Source organism: Taudactylus pleione, unplaced genomic scaffold (assembly GCF_031769625.1).
Source record: "Taudactylus pleione unplaced genomic scaffold, aTauple2 ptg000117l, whole genome shotgun sequence".
Classification (NCBI taxonomy): domain Eukaryota; kingdom Metazoa; phylum Chordata; class Amphibia; order Anura; family Myobatrachidae; genus Taudactylus; species Taudactylus pleione.
Window position 1 is genome coordinate 1174216 of NW_028284519.1, and position 15122 is coordinate 1189337.

The following is a 15122-nucleotide window of genomic DNA, read 5'->3' on the forward strand; positions in this document are numbered from 1 at the left end:
GCACTTTAAATAATTTAGAAGTGTGAAGCTCCTCCCCATCTATGCCACACCAGCCCTCAGTTTAGAAAATGTGCCCTTTGTAGCTGGTCACAATCTGCTGTGCTCCAGCAAGACATTTATTTTTAATTTAGATTTATTTTTTTCTTTACATCTTTTACACTTTATGGGTATCCTTCGCCACCTCTCTAAAGGTGGGGTCCGGGTACCCGGCGCCCTGACTTGTTAGAAGCAGGAAGGAGTGCACAGTGCTTATACTAAAAGCACTGACAGCTCCTTATCGCCACAGCACATCTCTAACAAGGAAAGAAGAGAGTGCTGAAGCTGAGAGAGCCCTCCGGGGAACGCAGTGAGTATGTGGCTGCGCATTCCCCGCTGCTCCCCTCACCCCCCATCTGCTACCCATCGTGCACTCCCCTACTGCCCAGGTACTTAGCGCTACAGCGCTGATAACTATTCAGCCCCCGCTGGTAACCGCGTGTTAGCGGCTGCAGCATAGCGGGGCTCACACGTGTTCCCCACCCGCCGGGATCTTCACTGCGGCAGCGGGGCTCTGTATGCCGGCAGTGTTACATGTGGGAGACCGCAAACACTGTCGCTGCTCCCACACGTACCTTCCGCGGCCGCTCTCCTCCCCCCCTGCCGAGAGCTTTGCTGCGGGAGCAGGGGGCACTGTAAAAGTGTTGGCTCCTCCGTTTAACAGAGCTAGCAGCCATTTTCGAGCCCTGGGGACTTGAAGCAGGGGGCGGAGCCTATATAGCGCGGGCGCTCTCTCTCTAAAGGCACGGCAGAGAGCTGTTATGAACAGCGTGTATGCCGTTTTTCACTCAACTTGCACCTCTCCCTCCATAGAGGTAATGTGCAGCTGTCATGGCTCCTGCTTCCACTACAGGATCCTGTGCAAAGGACTGTAGGTGACTTACACTGAGGAAGTTTGCAGTGTAGAGACAGAAGGCTGGATTCCTCTGCTGCCATCCCTGTGCTGCAGGACATTTACATCACCTGACTACAACCCTGGTAAAGAGGCTGTAAGTAACTGGGTTGTAAGTGCAGGGAAATCTGATCTGTGGGAAGGGGTACCTCCTCCTCTGTGTCCCAAACCAGCCTTCTTTGTCATTTCTTTGTCTTTTCTGTTTAACCTGGGCTGTGTGTACCATGTTCAGCAGAACCAAGGCTTCTCAAAAGCTGTTTCTGTTCCAAGTGTAACAACAAACAGACCAAGCCACATGCTACTGGGTCCACGTTATGTGATGCTTGTATAACAATGGCTATTACTGATATGGCTATTACTGACTCATCGGCTCCTCCATGGGACGCTGACATGGTAGGAGTTATGTCAGACTTATTGTCAGTGTTAGCTGAGGCTCAGCCTCCCTGGGTGATAGCGGGGGAGGAGCTCTGGTTAGCCAAACACCCTGGTACAGGTTATGGGTACAGCGGTGTCTGCACCCTTCACTTCTTAGAGTACGCTCTTGTGTTATCGTTTATAACGACTGCTCTCCAGGCAGAAGAGTCGGAAGAAGAATTCATCGCCACGGAGGATACCGAAGAGGGGGGCGGTACCCCTCAAGAGTTAGAGTCCGCCTCTGCCGGGGTGGAATCTATAATTTTGGCGGTCAGAAATGTCCTTAATTTACCTGAGGATATGTTTCCTGCATCCCAGGAGTGTGAATTATTTCACGGACAACCTAAGAGCTCGGCTGTTTTTCCGTTTTCACAGCGGTTCCAAATTTCACGTCTGTTTCCGTCAAGCCATCCTTTTGCATCATCCATGATGGAGTAGTTGGAAACACCTCCTCCTGTAGATGCGTCTGTCTCCCGTCTCTAAGAAAACAGCACAGCACTTCCAGTGCCGGGAATTACAGTGTTAAAGGACCCTTCGAATAGTAAGTGGGAGACAACACTAAGAAGCAGCAGGGGGCTCAATTAGACCTGCCCTTGTTACCGCCTGGGTTAACAAGGCTGTGGTTTGATGGGCTGGCCAGTTGATTACTGGACTCAGGTATTTTCAGATATCTGCGTATGCTATTTCGGGCCGCCGACGTCTCTGGTTGTGCGCTTGGCAAGCAGACGCAGAGTCCAAGCGTGCAGTGGAGGGTTTACCATTCACTGGTGACATGCTTTTTGGCCCGGAATGGGGTAAGTCTTCTTTCCTCCCACCTACTGCTCCGGCTCCCAGAAGAGCTTACCCCTTCGTTTCATGGTAGAGCCAGAGGTGCTCCCACGCAAGCTAGAGGCGGCAGAGGTAGAGGTCGCCCACACACTGTTGCAGGAGCCTTAACCAGCTGAAAAACAGGTGGCATGATGGTCTTCCGCCCCACCTGGGGTCTCCTGCGGTGGGAGTCCGCTTGAAGAAATTTCAAACAGTTGATTCGCAGACTAATTTCCCTGGGCTACTGAATAGACTTCAGAGTCCCCCATCCACCTCGGTTCTTCACTACCTACAGACAAGGCCAGGGTTCTACAAGAGGCTATCCAGTCTCTAATAGTGTCATCTGGGCTAGTTCCGGTTCCGGAGCATCAAAGAGGTATGGGGTTTTTACTCTGACATGTTTGTGGTGTACAAACCGGTTGGTTCGGTCAGACCCATTTTAAACCTCAAGTCCTTAAACCTGTATCTGAGGATGTATTGTTGCAGAAATGGAATCTCTGCAGTCCGTCAGTGGTGAGACCAAGGGAATTCCTTTCATCCCTGGATTTCAAGGATGCCTATCTCCATGTTGCCATTTGGGAACCGCATCAAGCCTTCCTTCTGTTTTGCTATACTGCAGAATCACTACCTATCTCGAGAATTACCGTTCAGGTTATCCTCTGCTCCCCGCATTTTTATAAACTCATGTCAGTCATGATTGCTCTCCTTCGGTCATTGGGAGTGAACATAGGCCCTCATTCAGAGACGGACGCTCTGAGCAGAGCGCACGCTCTGAATGAGGGCCGTCCTCCATAATTATGGAGCGTCCTCCTGGACGCTCGTATAGCTGTGGGTCACCACCCACAGCCTATACGAGCGTGCAGGTTGATGGCCGCGATGGTCTTGACCATCGCGACCATCGCCACTGCGAGCCGGAGCCTGCGGTTGAGTTTCTCAACCGCAAGGCCCGGAGTGATTTTGGCTCTATCAGAGCCAAAATCACTCCCACTGACATCACTAGTGATGTCAGTGGGCCGGATTCTGACGGTAGGCGTTCTCTTGGGAACGCCCCCATCTGGGAGGCACGCCCACCAAAGGGGGCGTGCTGTCAATCAACATCGACAGCACGCCCCCTTTGATCAGACACAACGAGCGAAGGAAAGTCCTTCGCTCGTCGCGTCTGGCGCATGCGCACGACGGAGTTCCCGCCGTGGTGCGCATGCGCAGTGCACACAATCGACCCACTTGCGAGCGGACAGCCGCTTGCGAGTGGGTCTGAATCAGGGCCTTATTCCCTTATTTGGATGACCTGTTACTCAAGGCTTCATCGGTAACCCTTCTCTCAGAACATGCTTTACTGACATATCACACTTTAATCCAACACTGTTGGATAATCAACTTCAAGAAATCGCATCCCTATCCATCCCAGAAGCTCCTGTTTCTGGGCATGATCTTGGATACGGCATCAGAGTGTTTTTTTCTTCTGATTGACAAAACCCGGGATATCCGGTTGTTAGGTCAGTTAGTCCTCAGACCGAAGAAGGTGTCCCTACTTCTTTGTCTGCGTCTCTTGGAAAAAAAATGGTAGCTGCTTTCCAGGCACTACAGTTCGGATGGTTCCACTCCAGAGTGTTTGAACCGGACCTCCTGTCACAAGTCTCAGGATCTTATCTGCTTCTGCATAGACAGATCCGACTGAACCCGGTTACCAGAGGGGCTCTCCTCTGGTGGACACAATCCAACAATCCTTTGGCGGGCTGAAGATTCGGAGGGTGGGATTGGACTATCGTAATAATGGATGCCAGCCTTCGAGGATGGAGAGCAGTAGTCCTCAAGTATCACTTTCAGGGTAGATGGTCCCCTCTGGAACAGAAGTGGCCCATAAATGTGTTGGAACTAAGAGCGATTTACAATTCTCTTATAGAAGCAACAGAGTTTCTAAAGTCTTGTCCGGTAAGCATTCAGTCCGACAACTCGACGACCGTCGCTTAAATCAACCGACAGGGCGGGATTTGAAGTCGCATGGCCATGCAAGAAGTAACTCAGATTCTTCCGTGGGCCGAAAATCCGTCAGTAATCCTGTCAGCGGTATTCATTCCGGATGTGGACAACTGGGAAGTAGATTACCTAAGTCGCCAGGACATCCATCCCAGGGAATGGAAGCTTCATCCAGACGTGTTCTATGCACTGTTTCATCGCGGGGGGTGTCCTCAGGTGGACCTCATGGAGTCATGATTAAATCATCAGCTCCCAGTATACGTGTCAAGAACTCGGGATCCGCAGGCAGAGGCAGTCGACGCTCTGACAGTTCCATGGATCTACGACTTCGTTTACCTTTTTCCTCCGATTCCTTTTCTTGCTAGTCTTCTCAAGAGAATACAACACGAGTCTGCCTCTTTCATTCTAATGGCTCTGGCCTCTGAGAAGTTGGTTCTCGAACCTTCAGTCCCTATTGGTAGACGACACGTGGCCCCTTCCTCTGCGGCCGGATCTTCTTCAGCAGGGTCTTTTCGTCCACCCCAACTTAGCGCAGCTGAGTTTAACGGGGTGGCTCTTGAAACGATATCTTATGACGTAGAGGTATCCCAGACTCTGTTATTCCTACCATGCTGCGCGTCAGGAAGCCAGTTTTGGCTGCGCATTATCATCGAATCTGGCGTTCTTGTATGTCAGGGTTTTCCGTCTAGGATTTTTCGTCCTGACTGGATTGGATTATGGCTTTCGCCTTGGAACTTTAAAGGTGCAGGTCTTTGCCCTTTCCATTTTCTTTCAACGCAAATTGGCCCTCATTCCTGAGGTGCAAACGGTTCTTCAGGGGGTCTTGCATGTGCAGCCTCCTTTTGTATCTCCGGTAGCTCCTTGGGATTTGAACTTAGTGCTTCTGTTTCTTCAGTCGCCCTTGTTCGAACCTTTGGAAGCGGTTGATCTTAAGTACTTGTCCTGGGAGACGGTCATCCTTCTGGCCCTAGCTTTGGCTCGTAGAGTTCCGGACTTGGGTGCTCTGTTCTATAAGCCACCTTACCTTGTGTTTCATGCTGATAGGGTGGAACTCTGGACGGTAGCCGCCTTCCTTCCCAGGGTTGTGTCAGTTTCCATATCAACCAGCCTATTGTGGTTCTGTCATTGGTGGAGGACTCAGGTAATTCTTCTACCTTGGGGGTGGTTAGTGCTCTCCACATTTATGTTGCCAGGACAGCGTCCCTCCGTAAGTCAGTCGCTTTTTGTCCTATGATGCTGTTCGGAGGTGTTGGGCAACTCTAAGCAGACGTTGGCACGTTGGATAGGCTGACTATTAATCAGGCTTACATTAGTGCTGTGCGTCGGCCTCCTTCGTCCTTTTCGGCTCATTCGACACGTTCTGTGGGTGCGTCGTTGGCGGCCGGTAGGGGAGCCTCCACGTCACAATTGTGCAGTTCGGCCACTTGGTCTTCTGTTCACACTTTTGAAAATCTTTTTTTCAGATTTGACACGTTTGCTGCTTCAGCGTCACGTTTTGGCCGTCTTGTTATACAGGTTCTGCAGAGCGCTCCCACCCGTGGGGGAAACTTTGAGACGTCCCCAGTGTAAGCAACCTCCAGTGTCCCCCAGTGGATGAAATAGAAAATGGGATTTTGGTACCTACCGGTAAATCCTTTTCTCTGATTCCACAGGGGACACTGGACGCCCACCTCTGCGCTCTTAGCCTGCCTGTTCAGTTTGTTCCGTATGTGGTATGTTTTCATTATTGTGTTCTTCTCTCCCTTTTACTCCGCTTGTTCTCCATCTCCTCTCGGTCTTCATTTTCTAAACTGAGGGCTGGTGGGGCATAGAGGGGGAGGAGCTTCACACTTCTAAATTATTTAAAGTGCCAGCTCCAGCTATCCACGCCTCTATACCCCAGCGTAAGCAACCTCCAGTGTCCCCTGGTGGAATCAGAGAAAAGGATTTACTGGTAGGTACCAAAATCCCATTTTCTCCCCCTGGGACTACCAGTCCGGACTGCAATAGTAGAGGGTGCTTCCCTTGGGAAGCCACACCCCTGCTATTACTGCAGCCCTATTTGGCTCATAGGGGCTGCAGCTGATAAAACCCCTAAAAGCCAGCCTGTCTGCTAGCAGCCATGTCCCTTATTTAGTCTCCATCCCAAAAAATTGTTGGTAAATACTGATTCATGACAACAGCAGAGGGCTCTAAACTTAAAATGATGGCCAGTGTTTTATCATCTTCTGGCACCGTACAATCTGTACTTAATAATAGATGTCCTAAAGCAATCTCCAGTTAAACCTTCTGTAGGCAATAGTTCTCCAAATTCCTTTACATTTAAGTAGCTACTTTCAAGTTTCAGTGACTGGTCCCACTCTGTGTGCTGACATTTGGCAGAAAACCTGTAAGCCCCCCCCCCCCCCCCCCCCCAAGAATATTCCAAGATCAGGTAGTTCTTAGGCCTGACCCCCTCACACCTCTTAGGCCGGCTACACATCAGAACGATGTGCAGCTGGTTGATCCGACTGGCAACACTTGCACAATGCAGGGGGCGACAACACTTGCACAGTGCAGGGGGCGACAACACTTGCACAGTGCAGGGGGCGACGGCGCGCTGTGGGATGCCATGATGCATTCGGCAGTATGGCATTGTGGGCCAACCAGAAGATATCGAACTGTCTGTAGCGCGCAAATTGGACACACACACTTAACGATCTGCCCATTTTGTTGTTATGATTTGCCCGGAAACAACAAATCGGGCTAATGTATTGTTTGTGTGTACCCAGCATTACTGGCAGCTGCCTGCAAGACACAGCCTCACTACTTCACACAGCCAGCGCTGTACGATGCACAGTCCGGTCAGCGCTTGGGAATTATCCCTAATTATATGCTGCAATGGAGGAGGAAAAATTAATTTTTACTGTTACTTCTGTCTCCTTGATATCCTCCATATGCAATGTACTTTTCCATACTTAAGTTGTTATATTCATAAATGCTGGAAGGTAGGTGGCCATATGTACATTCTTCCAGTGTTTTCTATATCCTGACTGGTAGTACATATGGTATTTTATTAAAATTGTCTTGAGTTCCTTTTTTTGTCTTATCAGTAGCACTATACAATACACTGACATGATTTAGCAAATTTTTTTGCTGATTAATTCAGCCAATGAACTGGAGGGCTTTCAAGTTCACTGACTTGGAATATGAAGCAAATGTATATCAGTGCGGTGTAAGTTAGCTTAACGTAATCTATAGTACGTGATGTATGAAAGAATGAATCCGAATGTGCTGCTATTACTGGAAGTGATTTAAACTGTAGTGAACTCCTTTTTTAAATTTTCTCTGGTCTCCCATTCGTTTAATAGGAATATTTAGTGGACAGCATGGTTGGCATTTGTATATCCTCCTTGTGTTTGCGTGGGTTTCCTCCAAATGCTAGAGTTTCCTCCCGCACTCCAGAAACATACTAATAGGTTGTCTTTTGACAAAATATATCCCTAGAGTGTATGTGTGTCCATGTGATAGGGAATATAGATCTTAAGCTGCATTGGGACAGTGACTGTGTGTTATAAATAACTTAATACAAATAAGCATAGTTAATATGCTTGTTAAATTTGTTTTGTGAAAATAAATATATATTTACATTTTTGTTTACTATTTTCAGACTGACGTTTCATGTCTAACCTGGGAAGGACAGCAATATCAAGGCAAAGATGCTATTATTGAGAAATTATCGGTAAGTCTTGTGCTCATTGTGCCCACTAAAGTGTTTTCAGATTCATATCTATTGATAAATAAGATTTTTTTTTTGTGTGTGGTTTCAATAGCAATATGATTTATTCAATCTGCTAAAGGCACATCGACATGTAAATTTCCACTTTTTAGAACCTCAGAAGAAGAAAAAGTTGAGATACATCTTCGAGTAGCAGATATCATTGATTGCTGCATTGTGATGTGCAAAGCAGAGGGAATCGAGCAAGTAGTGATTGACAAACCGCCATGAGTCTTAAGCTTTCAGGCACTTTAGTTTGCCCATACTTTTTAATAGACCATGCATATTAATTGGGTGCACAGTGCCCACAGAGATCCTTTTAGCACTTCTTTTCAAGTAAAAAAAAATTAAATGCCATTCTTTAAATACTCTAGTGTCAACAAGTTCTGCCTCAGTGTTGCACTATTTTTACACGAACCCCAGTTTGTCTTTAATGTGTCTGGAGTTAATTGACCTCTTCTACTTTCCAGTATAGTTTACCGCCTTTTCCCCTCTACACCATTCACTATCTTGACCTTCACAACACAGTTCTCTCCAGGTTCGCCTCTTATTTTTGTGAACACTCCTTCAGTGCTTGTACTATTGCCACATGTTCCTCTTCATCTACCTGTTATGTTTCCCCCAAGGCCCGAGTTGTGGCCTTCTGGTTGTCTCTTTTTATACCTCTTCTTTTGCTGATTGAGTGCGTTCCTTCAGCCTATGTTAATGTAATAAATTGTGTGTGACTTTTAGCTCTCCTTTTTTAATATATTAACTTTTTCATTGATGCACTTATTTTATTAATGCAATTAGGTGCAGAAAAAACTCTGGGTTTCACGTCTAGGGTTTGGCTCAACGGGTTCCCGCGCCTAATTGAATCTCCCCCTTAGAGCACTTTAGTGCTGTTCATTGTTTTTATTCATCCCAGTTTGACTTAAATAATTTAACAGAATAGTACATAGTGTAGCAACTACAGTTTTATTGCCAAAAATGCATATATTATTAACCCCACAAATATGCCAAATGCTATAGAGGATAGGATCTATGGTAAATTTACTAAGCATGCTGCTCCGCTTGTTTAAGCTGGAAATTTAAAAGTCATATTTATACACAGCAACACAAAATGTGTAGTAAATTTTCCCCATAGAACTGAGTCATTCAATAGATTTAAAGGCAGGGAGTCAATATAGCAAAGCGATGAGGAAGACCAGTCAGGTGTTTGGTTGCATAAGAGAAAATAATGCCTGTAAATACGCCATTGGTGTCTCCTCACCTAGAATACTCTAGTTCAGGGGGTAATATCTAAAGAAAGAAATTAATAAATCAATTGTAGTGTCCCAAGTGTTGGGAATAATTGTAAATGTGTTTAATAGTCTATCAGTTTTAACTGATGTGGTTGCATGGATGGTTTGTGAACTAACCATATTAAATTTACATTTATTTTTTTTTTCCTTTACGTTTATTTTCTTTTTTCCTGACCTCCCTCTCATTGTCTTACAGAGTCTTCCCTTTCAGAAAATCCAACATAGCATCACTTCTCAAGACCATCAACCGACACCGGACAACTGTATAGTCAGTATGGTTGTAGGTCAGCTTAAGGTAAACTTTTAATTCACATTATTCTCTAGTATTGTGACTTAAATTTGATTTGCATGTATTGAAAATTAATTAAATTTTTATGCATGTCATAATTAAACTAAACTGTTTTGTGTTTGGTTGGTTTTTATTTCTCTAACCATTTTCCAATGGTTCAGGCATAACCTAGATATCTGATGTGATCTGACCGTTTTGTTGGCATTCTACCATACATCCTAGGTGAACCCTTGTGGTTTTTAAATATACAGTTCACTTTCTTATTTAGTGTGCAATTATGCCGCCACACTCGCATGACTAGCATAGAAAGCAGATACCTTCCTGGTTCGAAGTAGAGACTTTCTGGAGGCCATTTTACAAACTGAGGGACTCAAGGGAGTGATTAAAATTTTATCCTCGGTAGCTGTAAGTAATGGGTCCCAAATGGAGTTATTCAATTGTTAGGACGCAACAGCCACCAGCGCTGACGTTTCTATTTCCCCCCTCCTGAGGAAGCGAGCAGAAATGTGTGATAAGTCATGGTTTTGGGCGCCCAGACAGCAGTAACAAGGACTTTAGCCGTTTTATGTAGCTAAATCCGGTCTGATCAGGTGCCACATGTGCGATAATTAATAGATGCCCAAAAACAATTGAATTGCAACATTGGGCGCCAATTAATTGGCGCACCTTGAAACACAATGAAATTGTCCCCCAGATGTTGATTAGACTGAACTACCCTTGCTGTAGTACTTGTTTCCTGTTTGGTACACAGTTGATCAGCTGCCACAGCTGAGTGCAAGACTGGACCTGGCACTTGTAATCAGAAATAGAGAAGGCTGGTGCTTTGGTTCCAGGCCGAATGGATGACTTTACCAAAAACACAATATTTTCCTAATGTGCCCCCTAGAAGGAGTTAAAAGGGGGGGTGGGGGAGGGGTCAACTTTGGGAAAATATTGAGGGGAGTATTTTAAGTGGGCTAAACGTTCAGATCTCATTGTATTTCACCATCATAATGACTGTAGATGCCTAGAATATTTAAAGTATATAAATCTGACATACAGGGGCCGTGGAATGTTACAGATACCAAAGATCGCCTATTTTTGACACACCTTAGGACAGGGACACATGTACTGTCTACTGAAGATAACCTTGGCATGTATGATGGGCAGCATAAGACAAGAATTGTGTTGTGCTCGTTTCATCGCACCTACATGTCTCAATGGCTTTTCAGTTATTTATGAGCTGTACACGGTAGGGAACATGTTTGTCATGAACTACTAACATTTCGTGTTGGATAAAGCCTAACTTGTGTGAAGCCAAATGAGTGAACTTGACAATGGCTATCACCAAGTAATGCCAGGCTGCAATTCAAAACAGGGTACACAATTCACTAAAATACAGAAAAAATACATATGTACTGTATATTGTGGGAGAGGGGTTTCACTTAATGTTTTCTGTGTTTTGCAGCTTGTGCACACACCACAGGAATGCTATGACTTCTCATGTTTTTATGTTCTCTGGAGTTGTCATAAGATATTTGCGATTAAAATGTAACGGAGAACTCCACTTGTTGCTATTAGTAAATTGATGTGAATATCCAAATAGAGAGTAATGCTAAGTTTGTAAGAAGTATAAGTTTAACAACAAAAAAAAGTAGGAAAAAAGGACGAGAAGCCAAGATGGGCATTAATTTGGCAAAACCCATTGTGGAGGAATGGGATTGAACAGCCACCGGTTGAAATCCCAACAGCGGATGCCCGACATGAGGAGATCCCGATGGGGTAGATAAGTATACTAAACCTCCCCTGTCCCCCCTAACCCTCCCTTAGTGGTGCCTAATCCTGACCTCACCCCCCCCCAAGGGGTGCCTAAACCTAACCCCCCCTCCCTGCACCCTTAATCTAACCCTCCTGGGGGGATGCCTAAACCTAACCTTCGTCTGGTGGTGCCTAACCCTAATCTCACCCCCCAAACCTAAAGCTAACCCCACTAGACTCACTAATACTAAGCCTCCACCCCTCCCTCCTCGGCTAACGCTAAGGGCGCCCCTGACTTACCTTCGTTTGGGCTGGCATCCGCTGTGTTCTGGCGTCTGGATTAACATAGGCGTCGGTATTTCATCGCCTATGTTACATCCCTTACTGGGATTCTACTGACGGGCCGCCTGTTTCATCACTACATGCCATTGTGGAGATATTGTTAGTATTTTGAGCTTCGAAAATGTACCTCAGTGGTCATGGTGACTGTAGATGGTGGCGATTCAATTGTTTTGGGTGCCCATAAATTATCACACTGGTCGTACCCATCTAGACAGGGTTTAGTTGCGTATAGTGGCTAAAGCCTTGGTTAGGGCGCCCAAACTATTGTTTGAGTGACCAAACCAGTGACTTTTTGCTAATTTCTGCTCTCCTCCTCAGTGGGGGGTGAGCAGAAATGCCAGCTGCTGTTCACGCCCGAAAGGCGCAATAGTTTAATTGCTCTGTATGGCACCCGACAAAGCCCCCGCTCAAACATTTGAATCGTCCCCTATAATCCTTGATTTGTGTTTAATTATTTTTATATATTTTCAGACATGGACTTAAAATTTAAACTGAAAGCATGGTCACTGTTTTTGCTCAGTCATATGGTTTCTTCTATTTTTTAGTTTTGCTAATTTCTCTGATTATATAGGGTAAATTTGCTGAGTGGCGTTTTTCAATGCAGCCGTATCTTCGTCCGTTTCAGCCACTGGATTTAAAGGAGATAATTTTAAATTCAACACTACGCGTCTATTGCCCCTTCTAAATCAATGGGCGAAACAGCCAAAAATTTCTAAAACCCGATAATTATTAAATATGCCCCTAAAGGATATCCTGCCTTCACATGTGAATGCATTTGTTGAATAATATTTGTATGATTTCAGCAGATTTCTTTCTAATAAGTCCAATGTAGTTCTGTATTCTAATTGGGTTATCAAAGTAGAAAGATGGGGTAAAAATTTAAACTGCACAATTGGTATATTTTGTTTTCACTAACCTCTACAACAGAAGATGGTTTTGTTAGATGTTAAACCGACATAAAGGTACATTTTTTATTGTCGCACTTAGTAAAGTCCTAGCACTGTTAGGTAATAATTTTTTATCATTGAAAGTTTCTTAAATGTGATGACTTTTATTGGCTTATTAAAATTAAAAAGCTGCACATCAATTATTTTCATCAGTACCAGGTGTGTTCATTTTTAACAATTTTCTGTAAAGCTACATGCAGCCATTTTTCCTGGAGCTCCACATACAGCAAATGGCTGGAAACCTGGAGTGGGTGGAGGACCAATCACAAGCTGTAGTGTTGAATCTTGTAGTTGGCCCTTCTGCTTACTTCCCCCTTTGCTGAACTTTTTAGATCAGGGGCGGCCAGACTTTTGGACTCTGATCTACTTTTGAAGCTTAAAACCTTTTGTTATCTTCCAAGCCTGGAAAAGGGGGCATGGCATGCAAAAAGGGTGTGACCTTGCAGCAAGGGGTGTGTCGTCTGTCCTGCCGAAATCACACATAGTATCCGCAATTCAAATTACGCCACACAGTGGCACAATCGTATTCACATTACACCACATAGTAGTGTCCCTTATGCACATTAAACACACAGTAGTGCCCCTTACACAATGCCCACAGTAGTGCCCCTTATGCAATGCCCCCTGTATTAGAGCCCCTTATGCAATGCCCTCTGTAGTGCCCATTATGCAGTGCCCCCTGTATTAGTCCTTTATGCAGTGCCCTCTGTAGTTGTGCCCCTTAAGTATGCAGTGCCCTTTATACTGTGCCTCCTTCCAGTGTAGAACAGCCCCCCCACTCCGCTGTGCAGTACTTACCTCTCTTCATGCTGGGCACTGCTCCATGCCATCAGCGCTCTGGCCGTCACTCCCGCAGGCTCCTCACATCGTGGGTGACATCATGTCAACCGCACACTGCATCACTCACTGGGAACGCTGGCCTCTGAAGCGATCAAATGCTAAAGAAGCCTCTGATCGCTTCAGAGACCTGCGTTCCCAGTTGGTGTAGCAAGTTGGTCGCGATCTATGGGCGGGAGCTCCATTAATAGTGGAGACCCTGTATAGTTGGAATACAGGTTACTTAGTTATTATAAACTCTCAACACTCCGAGCAGTGCATGTGTCAATTGCACAAACTTGAGAAGATTCTGTGAATTTGCAACTGGATTGTGATAAATAAAACTTCTGCATGGTTATGTACATTTTCACTTAATAAAGTTGCTGGTTTTAATCCAGATGAGTAATTTGTGCATCTCAGGCCACTAACTTTGCTTGAACTTTGCATATGATTCTACTATTGCTTCTTTTGCAGTCTCTGCTTTTCTCTTGCTCCCCCCCCCCCCCCTATTCTCTTGCTGCTCCCCCCACCACCCTCTTCTCTCTCTCTCTCACCTTACCTTTTTAACCTTTTTGTTTTTTCTTCACCCATACCTTCTGCTCAGGCAGATGATGACCAAATCCTGGGATTTCAACAAATCTTTTTATTGAAATATTTGAATGGTGCTTGGGTGTGTACCAATGAGGTCTTCAGGCTAGCCCTACACAACATTTAATTGATACCTGTTCCTGATGAGAGGTGTGTGCTTGCTTTGTGAGATACTTAATCTTATCCTGTTTATAGCATTTATTTTTTAATTGAAGCCAAAACACTGCAATCAAGTCTGCAATGTACAAATAAATAAATTCAGCGTGACATCAGACAATACGCACCGTATTGAGCAATACTCTAATTATTCCTCAGCACATTACAGTAGGCATCACTGACAGAATATATATCATATAATCCAAAATGTGTATATGATATAAAGACTTATGTAACAATCGCATAAAAACATAAATAAAGTGATGGAAGGATGTCTGGCGCTCACCCATCGGGCAACGTAATGGGTGGAGCCTCCATCAGAATTTGAGTTTCATACCACTGGGTCAGGCGCATACAATGGTGAATCTGGGATTGTGTCGAGATTGGCAAGGTAGTTCTAATTTGGGAAAGATTCCTGGACTGCACAACCTGAATATTTATACTGGGAGGTGCTACCTGATGAGACTAATTGCAGGCACAGAAACAGACAAATCTCAGGTGCACAACTCCAAATTATTGATAATATATATAAATGCAATAAAATTTGATTGCATTTATATATTATCAATAATTTGGAGTTGTGCACCTGAGATTTGTCTGTTTCTGTGCCAGTTCTAAAGCTTTCCCACGTATCAAAGAAGGAAGAGGCCTTCTTTTTATTTATCGAACATTGTTTCTACCGAGTCCATTCAGAAAATTAAAATTTAGTTTCTCCTTTACAAAGTTGAAAATTAATAGGAGATGGGTGTATCTACTCTTGTAGGGTGGCTTTTTTTTTGTTTGCCGCAACACTTATGCAAGTAACAATTTCCTGCTGCCTGGGGTCTCTGCCCCCTTGGAAATATGCCCAAAACAGCCCATGGAGGAGTGACTGCACATAGTTGACCAAATGAGCTAACCCGCTTCCAAAAGCCCTGGACCACCGGACCCTCCCAAAGACAATGGTAGAGGTCCGCCTCCTCCCCAGCACATCTAGGGCAGGTATGAGTATCTGACCCATTCTATGTCGCATGTGAGGGGACAAAAAAGTTCAGATACACATGAAGGTCTTTGCTGGAGGCAATTATGATGGCCAATGCGGTGCAAATACCTTTAACCGAGT

At 45.1% G+C, this 15122-nt stretch overlaps 1 protein-coding gene across 3 annotated transcripts in view; it reads left to right on the forward strand.

Moving 5' to 3' along the window:
- Positions 1-15122, forward strand: part of NUTF2 (nuclear transport factor 2) — a 66924-nt gene that overhangs the window by 28017 nt on the left and 23785 nt on the right. For 2 of the 3 annotated variants that reach the window (XM_088471940.1, XM_088471941.1), the window contains exons 3-4: positions 7755-7826; positions 9342-9440. In XM_088471940.1, the coding sequence (XP_088328066.1) occupies positions 7755-7826; positions 9342-9440 (171 nt within the window). Of the gene's footprint in view, positions 1-7754; positions 7827-9341; positions 9441-13880; positions 14015-15122 lie in introns of all 3 variants that reach the window. The other variant, XM_088471942.1, reaches the window with a different exon arrangement.